At 40.2% G+C, this 14,920-nt stretch overlaps 1 protein-coding gene across 2 annotated transcripts; it reads right to left on the reverse strand.

The window, feature by feature from the left end:
* Window positions 1-195: 195 nt before the first annotated feature.
* gas6 (growth arrest-specific 6) lies at window positions 196-14,532 on the reverse strand. Of its 2 annotated transcripts, XM_077712496.1 has the most exons (16): window positions 14,402-14,532; window positions 14,123-14,287; window positions 12,496-12,656; window positions 10,541-10,565; window positions 10,391-10,453; window positions 6,853-6,975; window positions 5,353-5,472; window positions 4,790-4,912; window positions 4,072-4,193; window positions 3,759-3,877; window positions 3,093-3,282; window positions 2,842-3,006; window positions 2,602-2,770; window positions 2,380-2,519; window positions 2,106-2,301; window positions 196-1,577 (listed from the first exon to the last, which is right to left on the reverse strand). In XM_077712496.1, exons 2-16 carry the CDS (start codon window positions 14,199-14,201, stop codon window positions 1,426-1,428), a joined length of 1,947 nt encoding a protein of 648 aa, XP_077568622.1. In that variant the 5' UTR covers window positions 14,202-14,287; window positions 14,402-14,532; the 3' UTR covers window positions 196-1,425. The 2 variants fall into 2 exon arrangements, with proteins under 2 accessions (XP_077568622.1, XP_077568621.1); XM_077712495.1 differs by having other exon boundaries at window positions 14,123-14,510.
* Between the last annotated feature and the right edge of the window lie 388 nt (window positions 14,533-14,920).

Here is a 14,920-nt window from a genome sequence, read left to right on the forward strand (position 1 = left end):
TTTGAGGCAAACCACAATACAACAGCTATATTGCAATTTATTGGTGGTGCAGATGTAATCATCTGTAAAACGGAAAGTGATACTCATGGCACTAGTAGGTGAGGCTGTAGTTATGATCAGTGGTCAGAATCATGTGTCATCCTCACATCACATGCTTCCCTATTTGCATAATCACAACATAGCTTTGGAAAATACCATTTGTCATAGAATTGTTTATTTTCCTTTTAAATACAGTTTTCACCCTGGAAGATTACAACTTAATTGTAACATTGTATGCTGCGCTGTTAAAAGAAAAAAAATCTACATTGCAATATACAACACATTCAAAGAAAGAAAAAGAAACGCGCAAAAAAAAAAATGTATTCTGGCATCCTGGCATTCATTCACAGGGACTTATCAAATCTGAAATGATTGCGAAGTCAAATTAATACTTGGAGCCCTTTGAAAACACTGCTCCGCATTTTTTCCTACTGTATTTTGGTTTGTTTAGCACCTACAAAATGAAGAATTGAACAATGATTCAAGAATGTGCTTCAATTGCTCTTCATCCCATATTGTGGGAGAATTACAGTTGTATCTTATTTTGTATGAAAAATATCGATGTGTTGGGAAGACAACCTTCGGTGAGACTACGTAATTCTGTCCTAAAAAGCAATGTACAGTCGAATCATTTACAAACTCAGTATAGTACAGCGCACTTGTTTTGCTCACAGTAGTTTGTATACTTTGGATACAGTGCTCTTTCTCTATTACACAATTAGTCTCCTCTTAATTTCTCCTCACATTTCTGTGATCAATTTCTGTAAATGAAAAAAGCAATTTTATCAGTAATGTAGTACTGTAACCAACAGGATTTTCAGGCTTCTGTACACAAGCAGAAAGCAAAGTCCACAGTTCTGGTGTGTTTCAGCTGTGGTCCAATTTATCTCTTTTTAGAGTGCTCAAATAGCCACAAAGTAGATTGTGTATAGACTTGGAGATGAGCTCATACATATCTACCTGCAGCCTTATGCATAGGTTTTCTATAATAAATGGTTGGAGGGAGGGAGGGTCGAAATATGACAAAACGCTCCTATGGGACTTTGTGAACTAAGAAAAACAGGACCACAAGTAAATTCTTGAGGGCTTAGCACTAGGAGGTGGTAGATGAAAAATTCCAACCTTGATCGATGAATGGGACATTGTTGGCCTATTTTTCTTAGACTATGAAAATGTCTTTGCTAGCGCCTTGGGGCAGCAAGCACCATTGTGACAGCCAAGACAAAAGGACGGGGTGATTTAACCCCAGTTGGACCATAATAGGCTGTCATGACATTTCAATCAAATAAGTCTTCTCACTCTTGAAGGCTTGTTTTTTATAAATATTCTGGAAACAATCCCATCCCACCTGCTTCTGGATCTATTTTGGCAGAGTGTTGTGCAGGTTCACTGGTTAGAATCCAGCAGGGGGCATGAGTGTGAGCGAATGTCGTTATGTTTGTAGATGGCTTGGTCCAGGTCCAGAATTTGTCCATTAACTGCGACTTTCATGCAGCCACTGTAGGGCGCCGACACCAGCGTGGAAACCAGAGGAACGTCTAGGGGAGAAAGTGTGAGTCAACCATTCATGTTCTTGTCCACGCAAAGAAAGCATGTCATTCATAAGCATTCCATGTCACATTTTCTCAAAACTTTTTTTCAGGGACAGTGCTCATAACCGCAGTGGACAGCTAATCAAAACTTTAAACTTTAACCCTACTATATTTGCTCATTTAAAAAACCTTAAATAGTTTAGCAATTATTACTACATAATTTATATTACTCATTATTATATATTTTATATCTTATATAAATAGATTCACGAATCAATACAATCTTTAAAAAAACTAGATTAAATTGAGTAAAAACAGAAATACATACTGGTAACAGTTCCAATTAACACCCTAAAAATGATTTCCACACCCCTCAAAGTATTCAACTAAAGTTCATACTACTAATTGTGATTGACATTCAATTAATTAAAAAGGGGACTACTATCTGTGAAAGCTTAAGTCAGCCAATAAGTTGAATTAATGTCTTTCTAATAGTTTCAAGTAGCAATGACTCCTCAAGTGTTCGTGACTCACCAGGGAGTCCTCCGACAAAGGCGCTGGAGGGAGAAAGAAGGTCAACCTGTCCGTCTTCACTCCGTCCAGGTTCCCCATCGATGTAGAGCTGCGTACTGTTGCCCGAAATCTTCACCTCGATTTCATGACTCTCGCCATCACAGAGGGGCGCTGGCGAGCTGGCGGTGACCGCCCCACCCGCTGTTACCAAGACAAACTAAACAGGGAGTATATTCTCCGATGAAAAACTTGAGACTTTCAAATCATGATCATTGTTCCGTTCAGCAGGACTTACGTCTTGCCACTCATCGGTACCAGGGTGATAGTCAGCAAGAGCAATGGAGAGGGGCACAGTGTCTTCATGAACGAGAGCAAAGAGCACCCCAATGGCGGTAGTTGGATAAAGGGTTAAGTGGATACTCAGGTTCTGTGACTCTAAGCACGGACAAGAGGGAAGTCTTGTTAGATGAAAAGATTTACGGAGCTGGCACTCGCCACGCACGAACACACTGCCCACCATTAGTGAGGTTGAAGAAAGCAAACCCCGTGCCGGGATAATACGCTCCTGGGTTTTCTGTACTAAAACACTGAATGTTCTCATTGGTCATGATGCTTTCTTGCATCGATCTGTCTTCTCCGGTCATCCAGCGCCAGTCTTTCATACAGCCATCTAAACGGGGGTTCATCTTAAAAATAAAAATGAAAAATAACATGAAAAAACAGCATTTATGAGGAAATGCGAGAGCCAAAGCAAAACCTTGCTGACGAGGCTGGTCTCCTTAAAGGGGATTCCTCCCACGGTGAGGTTGAGCTCGTGCATGTCCTTCTTGAGTGTGAAGAGGTCGCCGTTTACGGCAATCTTCATCACGGCCTCCCTGTCAATCTTAATCACCAGACTCCTTCCCTGCTCTTCTACCGAAATCTGGTTAGAAAGAGAAAATCTAGCAATTAGTTCCAAGTGATCACCATGGCAGACGAGTCTACTTCTGGTAACATGTGCCAGCCAACCTTCCTCCACTGGCCGTCATTGACGAGGGGTCCGCTGCTCGTAACCCGGCTGACTGTGCCGTACTTCAGCTGCAATTCCAGTTTTCCTTGATGAATGGCAAGCACGATCCAGGAGCTGTTCAGGTGACCTCCGGCGAAGAAGATCACCCCCTCAGAGTCGAAGGTACGGAAATCAAACTCTGAGGAAAAACTACAACGAGGGGCAGGAGTTTATGCATGAAAACAAATTTGAATCTTTTGATAATGCCTTACATGTGAAGTAGTATTAATACTATCAATAATATTCTCCATGATGTTAGTAAATTAAACATGGCAAAAAAAAAAAAATCCTTCAACCGAACTTTACTAAGGTGGACAGCTATTACAACATTTTTTAATCTATAAAGAGCAAGTGATGATTTTTGGTTCACTTGAAAACTAATTAATGACTATTACCATATTTTTCTGGACTATATAGTTAGTCGCACTATTTTCATAGTTTGACTGGGCCTGCGACTTATTCTCTGGAGAAACTTTCCTCGTAAATTTTCTTTGTTATTAAGACAATTGTGACATTATTATATTATGATGTTTAGGCTGTAGTTATTAGAAAAAAAAACGGAGATAAAAATTGAACATAAAAAATTTAAAAGAAATACATAAAAAAATAATAGGTCAAACACTTACCCAGTGTTGATCCTTCGGCGGAAGCGCAGCCTCATCACGGGCAATCCACTGAACATGCGACCCAGATAGAGAGAGCGAGAGTTCCTTTTCAGAGCTGGCGTGATACAGGGAGTTATAGCCTGGAGAAAAGGGGGGGGGGGGGGGGGGGCAATATAACGACCTTGTCACTCATGCTAGGGTCAGACAAGATAGAACACGCATCATTTTTGTGTTTCACAAGAGGAGACTTTGAAAGTCAAAGGAGTGAGTGGTCACAAATCAAAAGCTATTATTGTTAGTATTATATATAATATATATGTTATTTGTATTTCACCTTACAGCTCCTGAGATCTTGTTCAAGCTTCATACCCTGACGGCCATCACATAAACAGCGGAAACTTCCCAAAGTGTTCTGGCACTCCTCCGCACACACACTTTTCTCGCATTCGTCCACATCTGGGAGGTGATAATGAAAAGGGAGATAAGATCTGCAAATGATGACTGATGATGCATGGATACCTACAGGTTAAGTAAGTTGCAGACTCGATTCAAAACAAACTCACAAAACAAAAAAAGCATCTCTAATGGCTTCTTGTCAGCAAAGAAAGGAATGTCAACAAACACTTGAGACAAGTGGAATTTTGATGTGAACCAAGCTATTATCGTTCAACCCTAAATGAATAACCTTACAAGGACATGGGTAGTCTGGCTATAAAAAACTAAACAAGAAAAAAAACTACCCATCATTCTCAGAGCTGTTATGCAAACAGAAAAAATGAAAAATGCTATATGGTTCACATACCCCCCCAAAAAAAATAAACAACTCATTTTATTTTACTCCCACCCAGACTGCATTTTGACTAAAGCACAAATGCATGTAAAAAGACAGTAGATGACAAAGAACCTATTACCTACTTTAAAAAGTTCATTTCTAGAGAGTGTCTGACATTCCTTTTCTGACCTCAAAACACAGCTGCACCGACACCTGCTGACATTGAAGCCGCTTCTCCAGCACGATTCATTAAACTGGTGTGTGTGTCCGTTAGACTTACCCACGCAGCTCTGACTCTCATTGTCGTACATGTAGCCAAAATCGCAGAGACATTCGTAGCCTCCTTGGCGATTCTCACAGACGGCTGTTCCGCACACGCCAGCGGCATTACACTCGTCCACGTCTTGAAAAGGGACACATGTGGACAGTTAGGTAACTTACTGCTAGTTTCACAAAGATTCAACAATGACAGTTTGGGTGGAAAATTTAGTCATTAACCCTTTCATGGATTCAAAAGCAGACAATTAAGACATTTAACTCTTTTTAGAGCATATATATATATATATATATATTTTTTTTAAATATTTATTTATTTATTTATTTATTTAGACTGGGAAGACTGACTGGGAATGCTCAAGTTTCATTGCCATTGACAGCACAGGCTTTCCAATCCACTTTGACCTGGCATGGGCAAATGAGCATTCCTTCATTCAGTCCTCCCAGTAAAATGGTAGGCAATGATTGCCCTGTTAGGTTTAAAAAACATCATTTGTGCATGAAAGGGTTCATAACAAAAGCATCTTAGATTGAACACATGTCATACATGTATGTCTTATGGCTCACCAACGCACATGTGGTGTCCTCGCAACATGTAACCTGGGTGACAGGAGCAGTGGTAACTCCCCATTGTGTTGGTGCATTCATGGTCACATCCTCCATTATTGTTGCTGCACTCGTCAACATCTGCCAGAGGGTGGGTGGTGTTAGAAAATGGGTCATGTGAACAAAGCAGAAATAGTAACGCAAATTAGTTTTGGCTTGCCTCTGCAATTGTGACGTGTTCACATGATCAAATGTTAGATTTCTCAATACTCAGCAAGTATTAAATACTGTTTTAGTGTTTGGGACACAGTGCTCTCCAGTGGAAAAGACTCAAGTAGACAGAATCTTCCATCATTTCCACTCTCGGCGAGGTGGCAAAATGAGTCACGTTGGAAAAGTGTGAATTGAGTGGCTGTGAAGCATATTGGCCACAACCTAAGACTGGGCACACTTTGCAGTTTGTGCTCTGACATTGTATCTTTTATTTTCACATCTAAAAGTGGAAGTTTAAACAGTCAGCATATTCAGGGGAGACAGTGTCCCTCACCTCATATCTGTTACACAATATTTTTAATGCCTTTTGACCTTCAAAGATTACTGTGATGAAAATCAACCTTGTAAAAGTGGTAAATATATTATTCTTCAACCTCATCATGTAAATGACTCACTCATAGTTTGTTATTACCTGATGACATTGATAAGAGATACTAGAACTGGCTGCTTTGATGTTATTTAAGGCTAATTTAACACTGATTGACAAACTAGAGTTGCTCTAAAAATGAACTGATTAAACTTTAACCTCAGTACATTACCACTTAGACTTAGAGCACTCAAATTAAGGAAACACATCAACAACCTGTCAACTCTAATATTGTTTCATAGGTTAACAATGACAGCCATTCAAGGCAATAGACATGCACTCCATTTGAACTAGGACGGGTGTCAGGAATCCAAGAATAAAATTGATTGTTTTCCCCGCACTGGTATTATATTACACATTAGCAAATAATTACATTTGAAAGGTATGTAAAAAAAATAGTTATCTGTACAGCCCTGTAGTCACGAGATGGGTGCCATAAAAAGACAGAAATGGCTGACGATGAGTCAAAAATACAGTATTTGTCGTGACTTGATCTTTCAACATACATAAAAATCTAAAGCTATAGGAGGCTGCAAACAGTAACTTGTAATCAACACATCATCTGCAGCATTTCCAATCAATCAAATGTACATTTGTATTAAAATACGGATTTTCTTTTAAGATCCCCAATTCCATTAACAATACACTTAATTAATCTACACACTTGCCTTTTATAACCTGTATGCACATTAACACAAAATGCTTGAAGTTAGGCCACTAATGGTGCTGTGACTCTAACAGTAATTATCGTTACAAGCTTAGGGGGAGCCTATTAATTGATTTGATGTCTCTAGTTGCCAATGGCCATTGAGTTTAAAAAATCCACACCAAGAAAACTCCATTCCTAAAAGAAAAAAACGTCCTCATAACACTGACAGTACCTTTTTCACAAAAGTCTCCAGTCCAACCTGTGAAACAGTGACACAGGAAGGAACCTTTCTTGTCCTCGCAGCGGACAGTGCCTCTGGAGTTACAAGGTGAAGGGGAGCATTGATCTGGAATGTCTAGTAGTTGGAAAAAATACAGAAAAAACAGCCAACATGATTCATATTATAGCCACACTAGACACATCTCAAACATTTGTGCATATGAGAAAAATAAACAATCATTCATGCTGCCTGAATACTCTTCCAGTCATGTCTTCCCTTTAAGTACATCCTCTGGCACTTAAGAAGATATAAACAGTTTGTTAAAGTTTCTGTTCCGATATGCGTGAAAAACTTTGTTTCCTTTCGGTTTCAGGGAAATCCGTGCAAGTCTGTGCCTGCCACATTAGATTAGAGTGCGAGTGTGAAGGGCTGGAGGAAGACACAGATATGTGTGTACAAACAGATGAATCCCACACAGTTTCCAAACAGTGGAATAACAGTTATATCAGCAGTCTTGACATCAAATTTGGAAAAATTACCCTCGTTTGTTGGCAGTCGTCTATCCACAATAATAACACGCATAGAAACACCAGATGTGTGCAGCTACTGAACTTGAGTTGTACGTATAAAGTAAGGCTTTTTTTAAAAAATATCACCATGTATAATATGGCTTTGTTTTTAAAATGACCATGTATAATAAGCTCTTTTTTAAAAAGACCTTTCTATATATTTTTAGTCAAGACCTTCCAATAATGAACAAAATAAAGTGTGACTGATTCGTGGTCTAGAGGTTAACTTGTGTGATTCCCATGTGCGAGGCTAGGGTTCGATTCCCAGAAGGGAAACATTTTCCCCTAGTTGTTTCTATATAGTTGTAGTCAAGACCTTCCATTAATGACAAAAGAAACTGTGGCCAAATTGTGGTGTAGAGGTTAAGTCACTTGACTCCCATGTGGGAGACCTGGGTTCAAATCCTGGTTGAGACACATTTTCACTTAGTTGTTTCTGTGTTCTTGCAATCAAGACACTCAAATGATTACCAAGGAAAGTGTAGCTACTTGGTGACATAGTGGTTAACTCACTGGACTCCTGTCTGGGAGACTTGGGTTCAAATCCCGATTCGGATACATTTTCATTTAGTTGTTTCTGTCTTCTTGCAATCAAGACACTCAAATGATTACAAAGGAAAGTGTAGCTACTTGGTGGACTAGTGGTTAACTCACTGGACTCCTGTCTGGGGGACCTGGGTTCAAATACCGGTTGGGACACATTTTCACTTAGTTGTTTCTTTGGACTTCTTGTCAAGACACTCAAATGATTACCAAGGAAAGTGTAGCCACTTGATGGTGCAGAGGTTAGATCACTGGACTCCCGTCTGGGAGACCTGGGTTCGATTCCCGCTGTCGTTTGGCTGATCACTACACCATGTAGTTCAGTAAAGGGAATAAGAAAAAAAACAAACAAAAAACCTTTTTGATTTAAATGAAACACTTAGTCATTTTTTTCAGTAAAACAATTTATTCCGAACTGCCTTCGGCAGTTCGGAAGACAGTTGGTAGGGGCCACTTTATGTCGCGTTCTCGGGTCGGCCTACGGCCGACCCTCGACCGCTTGCTTGGTCCGGGAAGCGAACTCACGTTCTCTCCGTGCAAAGGCGAGTGTCCAACCCACTACACCAACTCGTGCCCCACTTATACATGGGTGTTGAAACCTTTTATCCAAGGAAATGGGGTGAAACACTTAGTCATTTTTTGGACAAAATGCTTCATCCACCACTGAAGACTTATACACTAAGGCATTAGAACTTATTCTTTCAACTGAATAATATTGGGAAAATCTTTGCTTGCACTAGGATTTGAACCCAGGATCACACAGAGGGCAGACTGATGACTTAACCACTGAGCCACCACCCTCTAAGAGGATCTGATAGTATCTGCAGTTTTACCTCTTTCATTTACCTGAATAATAGTGGGAAAATCTTTGCAGGCACTGAGATTTGAACCCAGGACCACAGAGGTGGGAGGCTGATGACTTATCCACTGCGCCACCACCCTCTGAGAAAATTTGGTAGTATCTGCAATTTTACCTTTTTCATTTACCTGAATAATAGTGGGAAAATCTTTGCAGGCACTGGGAACTGAACTCAGGACCACAGAGATGGGAGGCTGATGACTTATCCACTGGGCCACCACCCTCTGTGAAAATTTGGTAGTATCTGCAGTTTTACCTCTTTCATTTACCTGAATAATAGTGGGAAAATCTTTGCAGGCACTGGGAATTGAACCCAGGACCACAGAGATGGGAGGCTGATGACTTATCCACTGGGCCACCACCCTCTGAGAAAACTTGGTAGTATCTGCAGTTTTACCTCTTTCATTTACCTGAATAATAGTGGGAAAATCTTTGCAAGCACTAGGACTTGAACCCAAGACCAAAGAGGTGGAAAACTGATGACTGATCCACTGGGCCACCACTCTACAGGATTATGCAGTAGTATTTGTTGTTTTGTCTCTTTCCACTCCCAGATCATACTTAGTACTTTATGGTACCTTCAAGTGGGAAAAGTTAGGTAAGCAGAGCAAAGCAGGATTTGAACCCAGGTCCACAGAGGTGGGAGGCCAATGACTTATTCACTGGACAAAAGGTTCCCAAAACTATGCAGTAGTATTTATTGTTTGGTAGTATCTGCAGCTTTACCTCTTTCATTTACCTGAATAATAGTGGGAAAATCTTTGCAAGCACTAGGACCTGAACCCAGGACCACAGAGGTGGGAGACTGATGACTAAACCAATGATCCACCACCCTCTGAGAGTGCATTGCGAGATGAATAAGAACACAGCCAAAGCTGTCCCTCAATATATCTAACGTGCCGATATCCAGCCAAAAAGTATGCATGACATCATTTTACTGTCAAAGGAGGAATGCAACGATCTGAGTGTTGATAGCTTACCTAACACCCACCACGCAAAGAACCCAGAGAACCAACTAAAAATATATTTTTTATCTTTTCTTATAGGGTAGAGGCAGCTTTAAAAGAGGAAAAAAAGGATAGCTGTCATCTTGAAGTAGCATAAGGTGTGTGCACTATGCACAAAAACTGAGTCATGGCCATCCACTACCTCCCTCGAAGAGAGTGAGCTCTGCTTTACACTGATGCAGCAAGTTTTTTTTTACCCTACTCACGTCGGACTTTACTCACGTCACTTCTGACGGAGGCACCTGAATAGTCATTGAGTGTGTGACGAAGGAAGGAGGCTGGCACTGAACTGCAGCATCACTGCACTACATCAATGCTGCAGTGTTACCATGGCATAGATTGAGCAATTGGATAAAGGAAGTGGCCTACTTTAAGTGGCAATTAGATTGTGACATTTTGCACTGCAGTATTCACTACTGCAGTGCACCCCCACTGCTCCCAAATCCTCCCAGTATATCTAGATGTAATGCTAAAGAAAATTCATAGTAACCCCACCAAATTAGGGATTAAGTAGATCCAACTAATGTCAATGCAATAAAGTATAGACACAAACAAGTTGACATAAAACTTACTGTGGACACATGTGATCAGATCAGGTTTTTTCTTTGCTGAACCTCCAAACTTGTCCAAGCAACCTGACCAGGAGATAAGAAGCAAAATGAATAAAACATTGACTCAGTAAAGCTCTTTATTAGGATTACGGTTATCTAAATGTGACTTACTTAAATATTTGGGATAGAAGTAGTCCTAAAAGAGAGAAAGATATGGAGGGGAAAAGGTTTTTAGACATCACACAGAAATACTGTAAATACAAGAACCATTTTAGACATGATTTATGTACTTTAAAACATCCTTTTTTATTATACTTAAATTATAAGCGACTCTCGGATTCAACATTAAAAATCTGCAAAATACTTCATTTAGTGAAGCTGCATTCACTAATGTTAATCAACCAATTAGAAAAATGCTTTCTTTGCAAAGACAATGGTGCACCAGTCCAGTGTCTTTAAACGTAAATGAAAATATGAAAACTTGTAATCCACCTTGAAACACCCCCCCCCCCCCCCCACACACACACATACATAAGGGTAGAACCTCTCGCCAGAGGCCTCCTGGGAATTTTCTGAATTCCTGATAAGGAGCAGTAAAGTCATTGCCTTCTGGCTGTTGCTGTACTCTTTCAAAAAAAAAAAAAAAAAAAAAAAAAACATCTGCCAGTTTACACAGATACAGGTGAGCCTTTGTCACGTTGTTAAAGGTAGGCAGACTTTGTATCATCACAGATTATGTGATATAAAACGAAAGATGACATGACCAACTTTAGCCATTTCAACTTCGACTGTTACGAGGAAGTTCCAAAATATTAAAAAAAATCTGGTTTGTACAGTATGCGTGTCAGAGAACCACTCTGCAGAATCACCTTTCTTTTTTCTGTCTTTGCAGAGTCAGAGCTGCAGCAGAGAAAAATGCAGCATCACGTTCACGATGAATAATATACTTTTGGAATGACACTGCAGTCTTTGTGCCGACAATCGCAGACACAAACATAACACAAGTAAATGTGTTTCAAAAGCAAGTGCACTTATTTGTTGTTTAAACTCTTCGTGACGGAAGCAAGGTGACCTTTTCCAAAAATACATTCATCAGCCTCCCACGGTCAGATTCAAGGTCTTTTTGCCTTACAAAATTTCAGAGTCATTGCTCGATCAACCTCTCAAAAACATAAACAGTAAGTAGTCAATGGGGAACGTCTTATCACGTGGCTCCAGTTAGGCATCACATAGTTTGATAAACATAACATTAAATAAGCCTAATAGACTGGCTGTTCAAAGAAAATGTTGTTGTTTTTTCAACCAAATGCAGATACAAAAGTCCCAATATTTACAGGGTGACGTATGTGTGTGTGTGTGTGTGTGTGATGTACACACTCATGAATGCAGCGTGAACACTAATCTGCTGTGACTAGTTCTGAGCACAGGCAGCGCGATGCATTTTGTTTGTTGGTAAATACAGTAGGGGGGAGGGAATGTATGCAGATTAGGGTCAAACGACTAAGCACAATGAAACACATTGCTTAATCCAAAATTAGAAAATTAAGCCAGCTGCTGCATATTAGATTTGTTTACATGCATTTCAGGGAGTGTGGACATCAAGGGCAAATTGTAGGAAAAGCTTCTGCTACGTTCTACAGAGGAAACTTAAGCAAAATAACACCCATTTCTATGTGTTTGTATGCATACTTCTGATAAGAAGTATGACTGGAGTGTTTTATAAAATGCTGCATGGCACAAAGCAAGAATGAGTCATTCATTTATCTTCTCAAGAAAAACATGTCCATCAAATCCCTTTGGGATAATATCACGCTTGTCAGCACTGACGGAAGCATTAACACCCGCATTTTAGGCTTATGAATCATCAGTCACTATAAAACAAGCACAACTTAAGCCAGAAGCCTTAAATAACAAACGAGGGAATGAAATTTGGGTCGTGATTCCACACTGTAAATAGTTGTCTTCCAAGTCAAAACATTAGACAAAATCCAACTCAAACATGTGCTTTAAGAGCTATTATTATAATTACAGTGGGCATGTATTATTGAGTTTTGAGGATAGAAGTAGCAGACAGAAGCATTGTTGGCCAAATTGGCCATCGCAATCACAATTTAAAGTTGACTCACTGTTTCAGGGTCATTTTCAAACACTTCTCTGGCTTCCTCCTTGGAACACCTCTCTTCCACACACTCCCTCTCAAGGTGTCCTTGTTTGGTCTCTTCAAACACTGCATTTGCTCTCCTGCGTCTGCTCAGGAACTGGTTTGCCTTTTGTTGCGACAGGGAGACTGGAAAGGACGAGGTAAATAATCAAACAGGAGACAAAAGTACTCAGACTGTGTATTGAGGAAAAGTACAATGAATGATGTGGAAAACACTCCACTGAGCTTATTTAAAGATTCAACCCATTGTAGAGCAATCAAAAGCTACCGTTGATGGTACTAGATCAAGGTTGCGCATAATGCAGATCGCGATCTACCGGTAGATTGCCAAGGAACTATTGGTAGATCGCATGTGAATAACAGTTTGATCCGTCCTCTCTGTCGGTTCCTTAGTTAGGCTCTAACCGTCAAATAGTCCCAGGGGCTAAAGTAAATCCTAAATGCCAACTTTCTGTTTTAGGATTTGAAAAAAATAAGGAGACTGACCCACTACACCAAAAAATATGACTATATTCCTAAATAATATTTCAATTGTATGAGGTTATTATTGATGATTTTTTAATGTGTCACAGCTGTAGCTGCAGTAGAGATTTTATAGCCATAAAATAGCTTTTGAGGGTTGGATTGATTCCAACAGCTGAAGGCGTCGCTAGGAAATTCACGGACCGCCACTGCTTATAGGTGTTACTTTCATGTAGAGTAGACTAATTGCTTCTACACACATGAAGGTGTTAATGACTATTATTTAGGCAGTGGCTCCGTAGCCGTAGTTTCTTATCATTTACCCCACACAGAATTCTTACCGGCTATATAGCGATATGGAGCGATAAAGAGAGTGGATTTTCACTCTCGTTCCCAGCCACTCCCATACATGTTGATAGATCAAGTCTAATGTTAGGTATATAAACATGAATAATTGCTGACATTTGTCAGTGGCCTATAAAAAAGATCGATCATGGGAGGTTAACTCCTTGAAAAGTAGATCTTGGAGGAAAAAAGTTTGAACACCCCTCTATTAGATGTTCTATGTCTCGCACTAAAAAACAAGCGGGTCCTAGTTATAAAATGAATTGGATGTGTATTGTTAACAAATACTATGATTATTGTCATCAACTCTAGGGAGTGATAACCACCCACATTGCAACTCTCTTTATTTACTCTTTCATTAATTTTAATTCACCAACATTCTTAAATTGATATAGACTACATTTGTATAAAGAATAACTGATAAGCAGTCTACTTTTTTAATGACCTAAATAGTGACATGTGCTATAAAGGGTTAAGCTTGCACATCTTTTTTTTTTATGTGAGTGAGCAATTAAAAAGTTGCCCTCCTCCCAAAAAAACCAAAACACAAAAAGAATTAAGAATTGCACTGAACTATTTTAAAAAAGAAAAAAGTGTACATCCCACAAGTGCAAAATACAGTCAACAACACACGAATCTGAGAACAATAGCTCAGGTAATGTGGAGGTGTCCCACACGATGGTCCGAGATTCGCGTTTGTTTTCCCCAAAACAGTTATTTAAACACGTTTAGCACTGATGGCTTGCCATTAGCCAGTGCCACCTAGCATGCGATTGTTTACTTACTACTGCTGGGAGAGCAGCAGGCGGACAGCAGGATTAGCAGCGCGGCCAATTGGAGACACTTTGCCCGGCTCACACGCATCGTGTAGCCGCTGAATCCGTGCTGAGCACCGTCAACTTCTTTCTTGGAAAAGAGTCTCTCTCGTGTCCTCTCCTGCTGCGGCAATGCTGTAAATAGCGATGTAACGTCAGATTAGCAGGTCTCCGGGTACTTGTAAAGGACTGCCGGGGTGTGTTTGGGGGGGATCAGTAAGCGTTGTGCTCCCCCCGCATTGCTCTCACTGTTAAGCCGCCGCTGTCGTCCTCCACGAGCTGCGGTTAGCTCGTCTTCATTGCGGTCCGCACTTTTGTCCTCTGGCTCCTCTCCTCCTCCTCCTTCTTACACTCGGCGTGTGCGTGTGTTCGTGCGCGTGTTTGAGTGCGTGTGTTCGTGCGCGTGTTTGAGTGCGTGTGTTGGGGGGCGTTCTAGCAAAAGCTGCATCACTTTATTCAATGCAAATAGACAAGCACCTTTCCACCTTCTCTCTTCTCAAAAGCACATTAGTGTAAATCCAGGCAGATGCTTCTAACAAAGTAAAAAAAAAACTCAAATGAAATACTTAATGACTGTAACATGCAAACTCTACACAGTGAGGAGCAACATGGAATCAAACCCTTGATCCCAGAACTGCAAGGCTGTCACACCAACCAATTGTCCACCATGCCACCCTATCTTTTTATTATAGCTTGAATTTTGTTTAAAACATTAAGTTCATTCGAGTTTGTCTTGATTCATTCCTTCATTTCCTGAACCAATTTATC

This window comes from Stigmatopora nigra, chromosome 3 (genome assembly GCF_051989575.1).
Source record: "Stigmatopora nigra isolate UIUO_SnigA chromosome 3, RoL_Snig_1.1, whole genome shotgun sequence".
In the NCBI taxonomy this organism is placed as follows: Eukaryota; Metazoa; Chordata; class Actinopteri; order Syngnathiformes; family Syngnathidae; genus Stigmatopora; species Stigmatopora nigra.

What these genes read in the sequence shown, in the direction of transcription:
- gas6 (XM_077712496.1), bottom strand. Translation starts at nt 14,201, where the DNA reads ATGCGTGTGAGCCGGGCAAAGTGTCTCCAATTGGCCGCGCTGCTAATC. An exon ending in TGAGAGTCAGAGCTGCGTGG is followed by an intron (nt 4,194 to 4,789) that starts GTAAGTCTAACG and finishes ATCACCTCCCAG; the next exon opens with ATGTGGACGAATGCGAGAAA. An exon ending in AAGATCTCAGGAGCTGTAAG is followed by an intron (nt 3,878 to 4,071) that starts GTGAAATACAAA and finishes CCTTTTCTCCAG; the next exon opens with GCTATAACTCCCTGTATCAC.